Consider the following 13,890-nt stretch of genomic DNA (forward strand, 5'->3'; position numbering starts at 1 on the left):
GATCATGTGATGTGGTTGACTGCTCAGAAAAGCTAAAGTAAGTGGACCTTTGAGCCTGAATTATTTTATACTGTGATAATAGTATACGAACATCTTCATTAATATCAGACCAGCAGCTTTAGTAAAACAAGCTGAGGTGATCCAAGAACTGAATCTGAGGTCTGGGCTTCGACATTACAATAGATGGAACCTTTTGCACCCATTTTAACAAATGTGAAAACACACTTTATATATTATGTACAGTCACTACTTTTAAAAGTTACATTTATTGTTTTGCTGTGTGTCTGCCCATCCACTATTGATGTTTATATTAAAACCAATATAACAAATTCATTAAATTACCTGAAATCCACTAACCCAACTTTCATTTATTACAATTATACTGGAATAACAGTACTGGCTATCTTTGAAAAACACTCAGTGGTGTCCTGATGGTGTTTTCTATACAGATGTCTACTGTAGCCTACAACTTTTTATTTTTTACTCATTTCCTAAATTCAGGTAGCTGGACACTGCATCTCTCCTCTGTTTGTAGCCTAAAAAACAAGCAAAGTATGTGATTTTGTTTGAAAGTACAAACTGAGTGGAAAATATCTTAACGTAAAATTGTGATGGCCCCTCTACTTGATGTGCTTTGCCATTGGTCTGCTTCCCATCTCCAGGCTGCAGACCTGTTTGGAGGGTAAGCAGCATGGGACATACCTTGGCCCCGTCAGTGTGCCCCATCATGCAAAAAAGCCAGAGCAGCAGCCAGTCCGATGGCCTCACACTCTGTTGTGGCTTTTTGTTCCTTTTCTTTGTTTTTACAGCACAATACCAATGCAGCACATGTTCGCTCATCCATCCACACCATATTGCACTATGATTCCAAACACCACAATAATCTGAATTTGGGGCTGTGTAAACAGCATATCCATTTGGATATTCAAGATATGCCTTTATCCAAATGCAACATTTTCTGAGTAAGACACGTGGGATATGCTGGTCTTAGCCAGATTTTAAGAGCATTCTTTGGAAACAGCATATTCTGAATATGGATTTAAAAACAGGTTTTTCCTCCAGAGTCAGAAGCTGAAATGGTGGTCACTGCTACTCTGCTAATAAGCTAGTTAGCTGTAGCAGGTGTTTAGTCGGGGGTATTTCACCATCATGATTGGATTTAGCCAGTGGCATGAGGTAGGATGCTATTATCATGGGACTTAGCGCACACTATTGTGCACATATTGTCTCTTCACATCATTAAACAGAAACGCAACACTGGACAACAACAACATATATATTACCCAGCAATCATCATTGCATCTTTAAATGACAAAAATGACCAAATAAGAAATTATTCATTCAATCCTTTTACAGTTTAGGTAGAATAAGCAAATAATTTTGTTATATATGCTACTTAGTATTTTACAAAAAACAAAACATGAAACAGATGGGTTTGCCCTTTTCAATGGCATATATAGCAAATGGCACCTTTTTGAATTTAATTAGCATTACTCTTTGAACACAGGCATATTTCTAAGGTGACAGTCACTCATAAGGATAAGGGCCCACTCTCCAACCAACACATTGTTGGAGGGCCCACTCTCTCTGCACTAAGGCCTGCACTGTCTATATTTACAACCCTGGATTTAGCTACTGCTTTATTTAGCTATGTGGAATGGCAAACTGGATTTTCATGATTAAAATTAAAATTTTAATTTACAGATAACAGGAATAAATCTCTGTAATTTTAGTTTTATCTCCAGCTATGGCTGGCTATGACTATCTTGGCTTTCAATTGTTATAGCGCTCTTGCTTTAGCTGTGTATTTGACTGAAGGAATCTGGCAGAGCTGCAAATTGTACGCACCATTTCTATGGAAATTGTAGCTATGGATGGATGGATGGATGGATGGATGGATGGATGGATGGATGGTCCATACACACTGCAGTACAGCATTGTTGTTTTATTTAAAAAAAAAAATGTTTTCAATAAATGTAATTATCTGCTTTTGGCAAAAGAGTGAAAGACATGGTGTTGGTGAGTCATAATTCAAACACTAAGCTGAATGAAAGGCAACAATGAACATTCAGAATCATCAAAATGAATTTAGAGGTTAACACAGTAATTCAATGAATCATTTTTGAATTACAAAGTTACAAAAGCATTTCTTTGTGCTAAGATTTAATTGGTTCTCCTGACTTGTGTTTTTTATGCAGGGCCAAGACAAACCATCAACAGCGGCTAGAGAGACATGTAACAAAAAGGTCACGTTTAAGCCCTGTAACAGCCATGTTCCCTGCTTTGCTCCGGATAACTTCTTCAGCTAAACGTCTAAAACACAAATGGTACAAGGCAAATATCAAAACTATAATGGCACATACGCGATAAGAAAACCAAACCACTTATTTAAGTTATTTGTTTCTGCAGAGTACTAATACTCACAGAGTTTTTCACTGTCTACAATATGATTTAACAACAAAAAAATGCACACAGAAAAACAAAAGCTGGCACTCTCTGCATCTTCATAAATGCTTTGGACAGAAACGTGTTATAATGGAGGAAGCCTTCTTGCAGCCATTGGTCAGGAAGAATGAAAATAATACAAAGGGAAAACAGGATGCAGAGGGTTACCACATACAGGTGTTTAGAACACTGTCCCATGTCTTTATGGGTAAGGTAAAGTAATACAATGCACGGTTTCCACAACAGGCATCTAGCGCACAATTTCAAATACCTTCACTCAACTTTTCATGTACAAAACGATTTGCTATAAAACTGCTGAAAAACCCCTTTCTACATAATAGTGTTTTCTAAATCAGTGGTTCCCAAATGGTAGGTCGCAGTGCAAAAGTGGGTCGCGGGTCCACTCCAAATAGATCGCAAGTGACTCACAAATGTGTAAAGTTTGCAAAAAAACGCACTTATTTTTAAAGTACAGTGAATTTGCGGCACAAGCTTTTATTTAGAAGAGCTGTTTCCTGTTGTAGAGTGAATAAATAACAGACAGCTACCTCACAGAGACAGCAATCTAGCTCAACAACATGGCCAAACACAAGTATGACGCTGAATGTATTAAACTTTGTTGACCTTGAACTAATGACCCCCGGGCTGGACCAGTTGGGAGCCACTGTTCTAAATGTTCCTTAGCTCATAAGAACACAACTGTCCTACATCATGTCAACAAAGCAGGGGACCAACCATGGACCATATGGTAGACAATCTTTTTCATGTAAACACTGGTGTCTGAAGTGGGTTAATGGAATGATGATAAAGGTTTAAATCCAACCTTGATACTGGTTTAGTTTGTGGTGATTGCAGACTTTTCAGACACTCTTTATTTCAGATAAATAATAATTAATAAATAACAAAACTAAGAATCTTCAGACATGCTTGCACCGCTGTAAGGCTGTATTCAGGCACAGCGGTGCTTTGCGCTGAATGGTATTATCCGTTTGCTAACATGCTCACAATGACAGTGCTAACTGCTGACCATAAGCAGCTAATGTTCAGCATTTCTGCCATCTCTGTTTAGCTTGTTAGCATAAATGACCTGATGATTGAGCTGGAAATATTTTGCCAATCCATCTGGTGGATGCAGAAGTATTTAACTGGCTAATTGAAAGATGATCGCTCATTTCAGGAGGCTTCTTTCTCCAGGCACCATAAATGTTTACCAAAGTCTGTTCAATATCTGTGGAGATATTTCAGTTTGGACCAAAGTGGTGGGCTGACCGACCAACACTGCCAGAGCCACATCGCTAGCATGGCTAAAAACAGACAAAATTACAAACTTCAGTAACCACAAGTGTTGGTATGGCGACCAACAAACTGTATCGGTTAGTGGTAATTCATGGTAACAAGGATTGAAGTTGTAAAAGAATTAAGGGTAAAGTTATTCATTTGCTCCCTTAGAGCTTCTCCCAGTTGCCAGCACTGGAAGACCATTAGTGCACGGCTGTGATGGGCGACTCTGTGGGTGAAGCTTTTTATTCTGGATAACTACAGGCTTAGAAATGTGGGAACTGAAAGGATGCATTTAAAGCTTCATATAGCTGCTCCTGTTGGTCCTGTATCAACTCTGTAATACTCAACAAAGAGTCTTAGATGGAAGCAGATGATTCGATTTGTTCTTCATTTAAGATCTTCCATTTCCTTCTTACTTTACTTCATTTAAGCATTTAAGTTACTCTTTAATGCAACACAAAATAATGTACACACTAAATAAAAAAGGAATTCATTTGAAGTCAGTTAATGCAGGTCAGGTTATTTGTATGTGTGTACGTACTGTATCACATCCAGCTGCTCTGCTAATTACGTCTTATCTAGTCATTGGATCACTGCAGTTTACAGATAGATCTTTCTTTAATCAAATGAAAAGTCTTCCAGTGGGGTGAGTTACTTATTTCAAATTATATTGCATGATTTTAGTGGCAAAATCCCATTAAAATGATTCTTTCTGAATGAAAACGTTGGAGGGAAGTAGCTAGAACACATATAAGCGCAGTGGTCTGTAGCCATAATAGACCTGTTAGACACTTTGGTGGGTACTTTGTTTTTTTTCTCTGTATTTACAGTATAGACATATTTACTTGCATGTCACACTGTGGTTTCCAGCCCAGTCTTCATTAGAAAATGTTGGCATTGTATGTTTCTGCAAGCCTGTTAAAGCATAACTTCGGTATTTTTCAACCTGGGCTCTATTTCCCCATGTGTATGTGTACGTATGATTCATAGGTACAACTTGTTCTAAAATTGACGTGAGTGACGTCATCTTGTGAGAGCTTTGCTTGTTGCGGGAAGAAAACAGAGGAGCCATGCTGAGCGCCGCTCAGAGTGGCACTGGTTGTCCCGGAGTACAGTTGAGAGTTTTACTGCATCGATTGAAAACAATGGTTCGTGTTTGTGCTTATCCGGACTGCAAGAACAGGATGTCGCGCAACAGCCCGTACAGCTTTCATAGGCTGCCTTTGTCGGACGGCGAGATGCTGAAGTTGTGGCTAGTTGTGCTACAAATGGATGCTAACACTCCTGTCCAGACACTGCGCCTTGCAGACCATCGGGTCTGCAGTGCTCACTTCTCCCAAGATGACTACTGCCAGCCGAAGAAGAGAAGACATCCAATCCCGAAACACCTCTTCCTCAAGAAAACGGCTGTCCCACGAGTAGAGAGAGCTACAGACACAGTGGAGCAAAGCTCTCGCGAGATGATGTCACACAGCCCAGAGGTAAGGGAAACGCTTAGTATGCTATTTACAGAGATAGCACTGGCGATCTGAACCAGTCAGTGGCGAAAAAAAGCACCTTTAATGCGCAAACTTACACGGGACGCATTTGCCCCCGTTACCGTTTTAGCTTGTTTCGCGGCTCCCGGCTGCATCCGCCTCCCTCAATACTGAACCAATTTTAAAACAAGTTGTACCTATGAATCATACGCACACATACACATGGGGAAATAGGGCCCAGGTTGAAAAATACCGAAATTATCCTTTAAATTTAGACGTTTCACAGCATTTCTAAAGTGACGTAGTACATGAGTTGTTTATGTCATTGGGAGGTGGAGGGTATGGTGGATTGCCTGTCATATGTTTTTTTTTTTTTTTTAGCAAATCGTTGCTGATTTTCCATCAGGTATAGTAGTGTGAAAAACGTTTTTTTTTTTTTTTTTTTTTAGAGACATTGCAGCTTTTACAGCAGGAAAAGGTCGGTATTTTAAGCCAAGACATGATGTCTTCCTAACCATAAGTGTTTTTTGTGCCTAAACCTAACCACATATAAACCCCAGCATTGTTCAAATGAAAAATTTCAACGTATCCGCGACACAATAACATGCAAATGTAACGTATTCAGAAAGTGGTTTGCAGACAGTACAATGCCAACATTTTTTCTGGTGATTGGGTTGGTGGTTCCACATGTTGTGTTTCTGTTTACGCCTGTTATAATGAGAGAATGAAAAAGCTTATTACTACTACAACAACTACCACATCCATGGTACAGTATCAATACTGGGGATTTCCTGTTGTGCATATGGAGTGTATGGAGGCCCTCTGAGGGTCTTGTCAAATTCCTTTGAGAAAAGTGCCGTAATGTTACGAAAATAAAGTTGTAATTTTGATGGGAAAAACTAGTTGTATTGTGAGAATAAAGTCAAACTTCCACAATACAATGCTTTTAAAGTAGAGTTGTAATTTTCAGAAAAAAAGGTAGGCTAATAATAGTTCAAGAATTAAATTGCATTTTAACATAAAAAGTAAAAACATTACAAAATAATGCTGTAATTATTGGCAAAATTACAACTATTTTCAAAATCTTTTGACCTTTTTTTTTGCATAATTAGAATGTTATTAACACCAAAGCTCCACAGGCGTTGAGATGGAGCGCAGATCAATGTTTAGATAACAGTGCGTCAGTACGCATCACCAAGACACAAAAAGAGTACAAGCCAATGTGTAGATACACAATAAATCTACCATATCATGGCTCAAGCAAATACGGCCACATGGCTACTGCACACTGACAGTGTGTAGTGTGAACACAGAAATGCATCATGTCCAAAGAAAACAATGTGTGCTTAAAGTGCAAAATCAGAACAGGGATGATTCCTTCATTTGTTTGTTATGATGATTTCAATGCTTTACATCTGTTCTATCACCACTGGACCACAGACGAGGTCTCTTCCTTCATTGTAGACTTCCAATTAATTCATTTTAACAAACCAAACCTGCCGTTTTGTTCCTGACTCTTCCTTTATCCCTGCAGCAATTCCCTCCTTCTCCCCACCATTTCACACCCACTTCACCTCCATTTCTCTTGTCATTTACCTCAGATGGTACCCAAATTATCCCCCACCCCTGCACATCTCCTCTTTCTCTCTAGGATCCAGCCTCCTGTTCCTGTCCCAGGGCCTCTAACAGGAGTCCCATGGGTGTCCTCTTCAGACCAATGCTCTCCAGTTTGTTCTCCAGCTTGTTCTTCAGGCTGCGCAGCCTTACCGATGCATGGACCAGAACCACTGTGAAGGAGCAAGAGACACAGAGGGATGAAAGAGCCTTTATTTACCTCAAATACAGTAAGAACCAGGCCTTAATGTGAAACAAGTTCATATTAGAGACAGGACTTTCTTAAGTGCCTCCCCCACAAAGCAACTACAAACAGATTCAAAATGACTACAAAGAGACATAAAGTAACTACAAAAGACTCAAAATGACTACAAAGAATCAAAAACTATCTACAAAAAGACTTAAATGACTACAAAGAGACACAAACTAACTACAAAAAGACACAAAGGGATGACAGACAGACAATGAAACCACAGAAGACTCAAAATGCCCAGAAAGAGACACAAACTAACTTCAAAGACAGAAAGCAAATACAAAGAGACTCAAAATTACTACAAAAGGGGGCAAAACAACCACAGCTACGAAAAAAAACAAAACACAGAAAACAACAAAGCAACACAAAACCACAGCAAGATGCGCAACGTCATCAAAGGGACACAAAACAACAAATAGAAGCTAACCACTATAAAGTCTGTTTTGTTTCTATGAGGCGAGGTGGTGTTGCTTTCTGCATGTCATTGCCCAGGGACCTTTAATCTCATAATCTACCCATGCTAACAGAATACTGTTGTCATTCTCCAATTATTTCCAGTCTCTTCCACTTTGCTGTTCCATTGATGATAGCTTTACAGTGATGAAAAAAAACTGCAAAGCTAAGACTGGAAATGATTAGCAGATGACCACTATGGATAAACGTAGTGCTGTGGAAATGCGATGCTGAATTTACCATGTAAGGTGAGGTAAGGTAAAGTTGATCAGGCAAATCCATCATCATTGATCCTAATTTGATCGTGCTACTCTTTCTATTATTTGAAATTTTATAAAAATGCATTGCCTCACTGTGCATAATGCACCACGGTGCACTTTTCATGCCACATAATAGATTTCTTACCATAAAAGGAAAGAAATGAATAAACACTTGTCCTGCACTTTGTGCACACAGCATACATCTTCAAGCTTTTCATTGCACAGAATGCAATGCATGTTGGTGCCAGCAGAAGTCTCAACGGTGTATTTCTCAAAGCTGGGGCAAATAAAAACAAAACGTTCTGCATGGCTGGATACATAGCACTACAGAGAGGTTGGAAAATATGTCTTTGTGGCATAGATGAACTGACTATTCACCTACATGTAAAATATGACTGTAATTATATGTAATTTTTGTGGAGATGACAATCTGCATCAGCATGTCTTATGTGCTATTTTGGCTTGTGCCCCAAACTAGTGTCTTCAGGCAAGAGGGTTAACTTTATTTCATAATTTGGTGTGATTTTCATGCATGTGTGTTTGTGTCTGTCTTACGCAGTACAGGGAAGGCTATCCCAAATAGGAACACAGCCACACTTCCCAGCACTGATATGAAGAGGTAACTTGCAGACAGTATGGCAAACACAGAGATTGATGGGTGGTTTCTGCGGAAGCGACGAACGGGAGCTTGGTTCTCTGCAACCCAAACAAAGCCCAGGAATAACACGGTGACCACCATCGCCCCGAGACACAACTGGAAGGGCTGGAAATACCTGAGAGAAAGGACAGTATGGATGGACAGAAGAGACCAACAAACAAGAAGGGTTGGAAAAAGCTGGTGACATAATTGCAGTGACTTGACGTAGATGGCAGAGGAATTGTCAACCAATCCTGTGTGCAGATCCAAACTGATAAAGAATGTATCTTCTCACAAGTACTGTGTGTAGTACTGTGTGTGTATCAAAAAGGCGGCAACCTATGGGGCTGAAAAATGAAATCAATGTGTAGATGTCAAAAACTGCAGTTCCTTGAATGGCCACTTGAGGCTGGCTCCAAGAGCGAGTCAATCCTCAGTCTCCCATGTTAAAATGCCCAACTTTACAGCAGAAATAAACATGTTTACAGCCTGGCACAAAAAACGTTTTGGTCTCTTTAGCTAATGTTCCTGTTAATGACAAATGTACGGGTGGTGAAGTTGCTACCGCAGCAACAGCGTTTCGTAGGTAACATAACAATGATGTAACTCCAGATTCACAGAGTGTAGCTGTAGCTTTTGCTATTATTTTCAGTTCATGAAAGTTAACTGGAACATTTTGGTCGCCTAAAAAAGTCTTGTTGTACTAAAAGGAGTCCAGGGCTTGAAGTTCTCCGGCACGGTGCTGGATTTCCGGCGCAGGGATATTCTGGTGCAGGAATATTTTTTTCTCGTGAATATTTTATCATCTTGCCGTAGCAACAGTGATTTAACCAGTCGTTTTAAAGCAAAGCAAAGTGATAGTTCCAACTACCAATGGTGTATCACATTACTCAAGGTAAACAAGGACTTCTAGCCAATCAGAGGCAGAGTAGGGCGGGCCTTAAGTTTTCACAGTCTCTCATTCAGTCACGCCACGGACACACCGGACGCAGAACCGAAGCGCAGCGCCCAGCAGCGGAGGCAGTTTTCAGTCGGCGTCCATGTTAACCTATCTGACTGTCCACACAGGCCGGTGAGCAGAGCGGAGCGCCCGCGGAGGCTCGCGCACTGCAGCGCTTCAGTTCGGCATCTGGTCTATTTTTCACACGAGCCGTGAGCGCCTCTGTCAAGCTGGATAGAGCGGATCATACCAAACAGGAAGTCGGACACAGAAAAGACGAGAGAATCCGGCCAATTTTCAAAATAAAATAAATTAAAAAAATAAAAGCCTGTTTAATTATGATGTTGCTTGTCTGTCTATAAATATTTGTTCAGTTTGGTCTAGACACGAGAGAGATGAAAACACACACACACACACACACACACACACACACAGAGATAGAGAGAGAGAGAGAGAGAGAGAGATGGCTACAGGTTGGGGGTTGCAATTCACACATACAGAAAAAGAAAGAGGCGGTGTGGTAGATAAGTGAGATAATTTGTGAAGCCACTGATGAGTTGTCACTTGCAAATTAGCTCAATCAGATAGAAGATGCTCCTTGGTGTCAGAGGTCGTGAGTTCAAGCTTCAACTGATGTAAAACGTACATTTTAATGCGTTCTTGTTGTCTTCCTATTCTGCCACTTGTTGCTCAGAATTGCCTAAAATTGCCCGGCCCCAACCATTTTGTAGTAGCTGATGACCAAATTTTCCTTTTTTGGTGAACAGTTCATATTTCATTATTAAAAACCTTGAAATTGTTATTCTAGCTCCTTGATGTGATACTTGATTGATACTCTCAAAGTGCACCAGATTAATTCATTTAGACATCAAATGTTCAAAATTTTCTTCCGGGGGGGCATGCCCCCGGACCCCCCTAGCTCAGAAGGCCCTCTAAAAAAATTTCAGGCACAGGATTTTTTCTTGCTTCAAGCCCTGAGAGTCCGATATTATGTTTTTCCATTAAGTACATTTTCTAAAATGGTTTTAAGCTGGAAAAAAATAACATTAGGTTTTTCACAGTTAACCATAGCTGTAAATTTACCATTCTGACCAAGCTAGCAGCTAGCATTAGAGTTATGTCCACCAAATATGGTTAGTTTACTTCTTGCTCCCAAAATCCAAGATGACGAATGCCAATATACCAAACTTGAGGCTTCAAACAGATGTCCATGAACCAATAGGTGATATAACAGTGGTTTTGGCCATATTTACACAGTCTATGTTAAAAACACATAAATGAGCCTATTTCATAAACTTGTACAAAGCTTTACAAACAAGACCCGTCTTCATGCTCTCTGCTGTGCTAAACCCATGGCCCGCACAGACACTGGATATTGGCAAAGTGGGACTTCCACTCTTTTAAAGCAAAAACTCTGCTCTAATTTGATGACAGCAAAGACATTTGTTTGGGAGATCCAGAAATACCTTTCCAGTGGACCCCTGCCGTGTGACTGCTGTGGGAACTGCTTCCTCCTCCATACACTGCTGCCTCTGATGCCACAGCTTTATATTTGGCTTCATTTGGCTTCAGTTGATTGTCTGATCCCAACATTAAATCGTAAAGGTAGTTTTCTGGTATCTTGGTTTCAGCTGCTCCCTATCTAACAGGAAGACACTACTGCCTATGGATCGCTGGGTCCCAGAGTTGGAGACTTTGACTGTCCTAAAAGGTGGGCCTACAAAAAAGGAGGAAGTACAACTTGTAGTCCAAAACAGGTTCCACAAGATGACACTTTGTTTTATTTTATTTTTTTTTAGTAGCTGTAAGCAGAGACTTTATTTTAAGGATTTTAATGTCATTCATATACATGTACTCCCCACACTAAACCATAGGTGTCAGGTTAAAATCTGAGGAGTTACCCCTTAAAATTAAACTATATTTAGGAGCTGTTTGCTATATTTCTGGATTTATTTCCCTTTTCAGCTCTGTGTCTGCAATTTTAGTTGCTTCCTCTTAGCTGCATGCTGCTTACAGTCTGGCACCTGGCTGCTACCTTTTTATAAAGTCCCGACTTCATCTGCACGCTGTGCCCTGAAACACCATGAACACAGCAAGATATGAAGAAAATAAGAGCATGAGTCTGTACATTGTTTTTAGTAAAATTCTTCAAATTATACCTTTAAAGATTTACGTCTTCAGTAGGAACCAATGAGCTTGGAGCTGGGAGCCAGATGGACAACCACAAGGTTGGATTTTGGCTGTGTCTGAAATCCCTCATTCACTGTCTAACAGTGGGGGTGGAGGGAAAAAACCAATACAACATAGTATTGCGATATTTTTTGTGTGGCAATGTCATATCGTCACACAGTGCCAAGTATCCATTTTTTTATCACGTAAATTACTAATATGACGAATACAAATGAAACTTCAGGTAGCCTACTAGAATAATATAATCAATTACATTTCCAGTCCACTGGATACTGTCTGCTGCTGCAAAAAATGGCTGCAGTGAGATGAACAGACTGAAAACTATATCTTATTAGGTAAAACATTTAACGTTTTCCTTTGGGAACATGATTTACAGTTGAGAAGAGGTAATGAATCACATTATACGGTGATTATTTTATCGCAATACTCAGCATATCACAACATATCTACAATCGGAATAATATTGTATTGTGATGATATCATATCATGGATCCTCTGGTGATTCCCACCCCGATCTAACAGCAGTGGGGGACAGTAACTAAGTACTTTTCCTCAAATACTTTATTGAAGTACAATTTTAAGGTACTTGTACTTCTACTTGGGTGTTTTCATTCTCTGCTACTATATATTTACTTAGCAACATCTCAGCGGGAAAATCTATTTGACAAATAAATGATGTTGTATCATTATGGATTAAGATAAGACATTATTGATCCCTTGGTAATATTCATAATATACCCAGCAGTATATACTGTGTACACCAAAATATGAGCTTTACCTTTATCAGTTGCAACATTAAAGTGATGAACACATTAATGCATTATTATGAAATGGGTCATTCTGCGTAATAAGTACCTTTACTTTTGGTACATTAAAGCTACAGTTGGTAACATTTATGAAAAAAACTTTGTGTCATATTTGCTGAAACTATCACTATATGTCCTTACAGGAGTGCAAAAGAAAGATGAATCCCATCTCTCCTCCTCTTCCTACTGCTTCTATTAGCATTTGAATCCACCACAGTGCGCCGAAAACAACCAATCAGAGCCAAGGAGTCTAACAATGCTTTCAGTCATGTCAGTCACTGTTGGACGCTGATGAAGGCTTAAGCCTGATTTATGGTCCTGCGTTAAATCAACGACGTACCTACGTTGTAGGGTACGTGGCTACGCAGGAGGTTTGCCGTAGTCCCCGGCGTAGCCTGACGTGCACCTTCCAAAAAATGGAACTACACGTCGAGGCGACGCAGACCCAGCGCAGACCGAGAGGGCTGTGATTGGTTTGCTTGGTAGCAACGCATTTCCGGTTCCGTATTTCCAGATTGCGCCATCCCCGCCATCTTTAAACATCTTCTGTTGCGATGTAGATGTTGCAGTATTAACATACTTTCTTCAATATCCAGCAACTCCAACTCCAGCAAGATTCTCTCTCTCGGTCGCCATTGTTCACTGTGACCGGAAAAGCCGGAAGCTAAACAAAGAATCAACTAGAGACGACGATAACCATTCACGAAAGGAACGCAGCCCCCTACTGCTCTGGCAGTGAATTGCACCGCGACGAAATGGAGTGACGGAGAAGTTCGAAGGGTTCACAACGGCGTCACGGCACGACGTAGGTACGTCGTTGATTTAACACAGGACCATAAATCAGGCATTACGGCTGAAACGCGTCCGTTGTTTTTTGCTCTGCGGCCTAGATTAAAAGATGTTTAAAAGGACAGTTGTGAGTGTAGGCCTCCTTTGATATTTTTTAGTTTTTATTTTTTTAATTTGTGGCCGGGCACCTCATTCATTTTTTCTATTTGAGTGCGGTCACGTGTTTGCTCTTTTATGTCAGTCACTGTTCACATGGGGCCCAACTGTCAAACTAGGCAGTGCTGATCAAATATGAATCAAGATTCTGGCAGTGCATTGCCTATTTCTCAATCAGATGTTCTCAGAAAGATGTAGGCCCTAAGCACAGGCGGATCCTCCAACAGTGACATTGTGCTGGCTGCAGGGTTATCAGCTGGAAGCCACCCTGATGTTTCGCTCCTTTAACCCCAGAACATCTCTAGGTGGTGGAGCAGCAGCAGGGACGTCTCCCTACCGCCTTCTGCAACCAGCCAGTGCACTGTTTATCTGAAAAATAAAAAAGATTGTGAACCTGGCCATCGCTGAAGTACCAAGAACCCAGCAGCCAGACCAACTTTCTCATTTTAAAGGGCCAGTGTGTAAAATGGGTTGAAAACAGTGACATCAGTGGTCAAATTCTAGATTGCAGGGCTCACTCGCTCACCCCTCCCGTCGGGTAAATGACGGTGGCCTCGTAGGACCAAAAGCCTTGCGCAGACACAAGTT

The 13,890-nt window shown here is 40.4% G+C and overlaps 1 protein-coding gene across 1 annotated transcript in view; it reads right to left on the reverse strand.

The window, feature by feature from the left end:
* Window positions 1-1,926: 1,926 nt before the first annotated feature.
* Window positions 1,927-13,890, reverse strand: part of praf2 (PRA1 domain family, member 2) — a 13,852-nt gene continuing 1,888 nt past the window's right edge. Inside the window, exons 2-3 of the mRNA XM_050068253.1 lie at window positions 8,340-8,557; window positions 1,927-6,991 (exon numbers count right to left, since the gene is read on the reverse strand). Of these exons, the coding sequence (XP_049924210.1) occupies window positions 6,852-6,991; window positions 8,340-8,557 (358 nt within the window). The 3' untranslated portion in view covers window positions 1,927-6,851. The remainder of the gene's footprint in view (window positions 6,992-8,339; window positions 8,558-13,890) is intronic.

The sequence above is a fragment of the Epinephelus moara genome, chromosome 18 (assembly GCF_006386435.1).
Source record: "Epinephelus moara isolate mb chromosome 18, YSFRI_EMoa_1.0, whole genome shotgun sequence".
In the NCBI taxonomy this organism is placed as follows: domain Eukaryota; kingdom Metazoa; phylum Chordata; class Actinopteri; order Perciformes; family Serranidae; genus Epinephelus; species Epinephelus moara.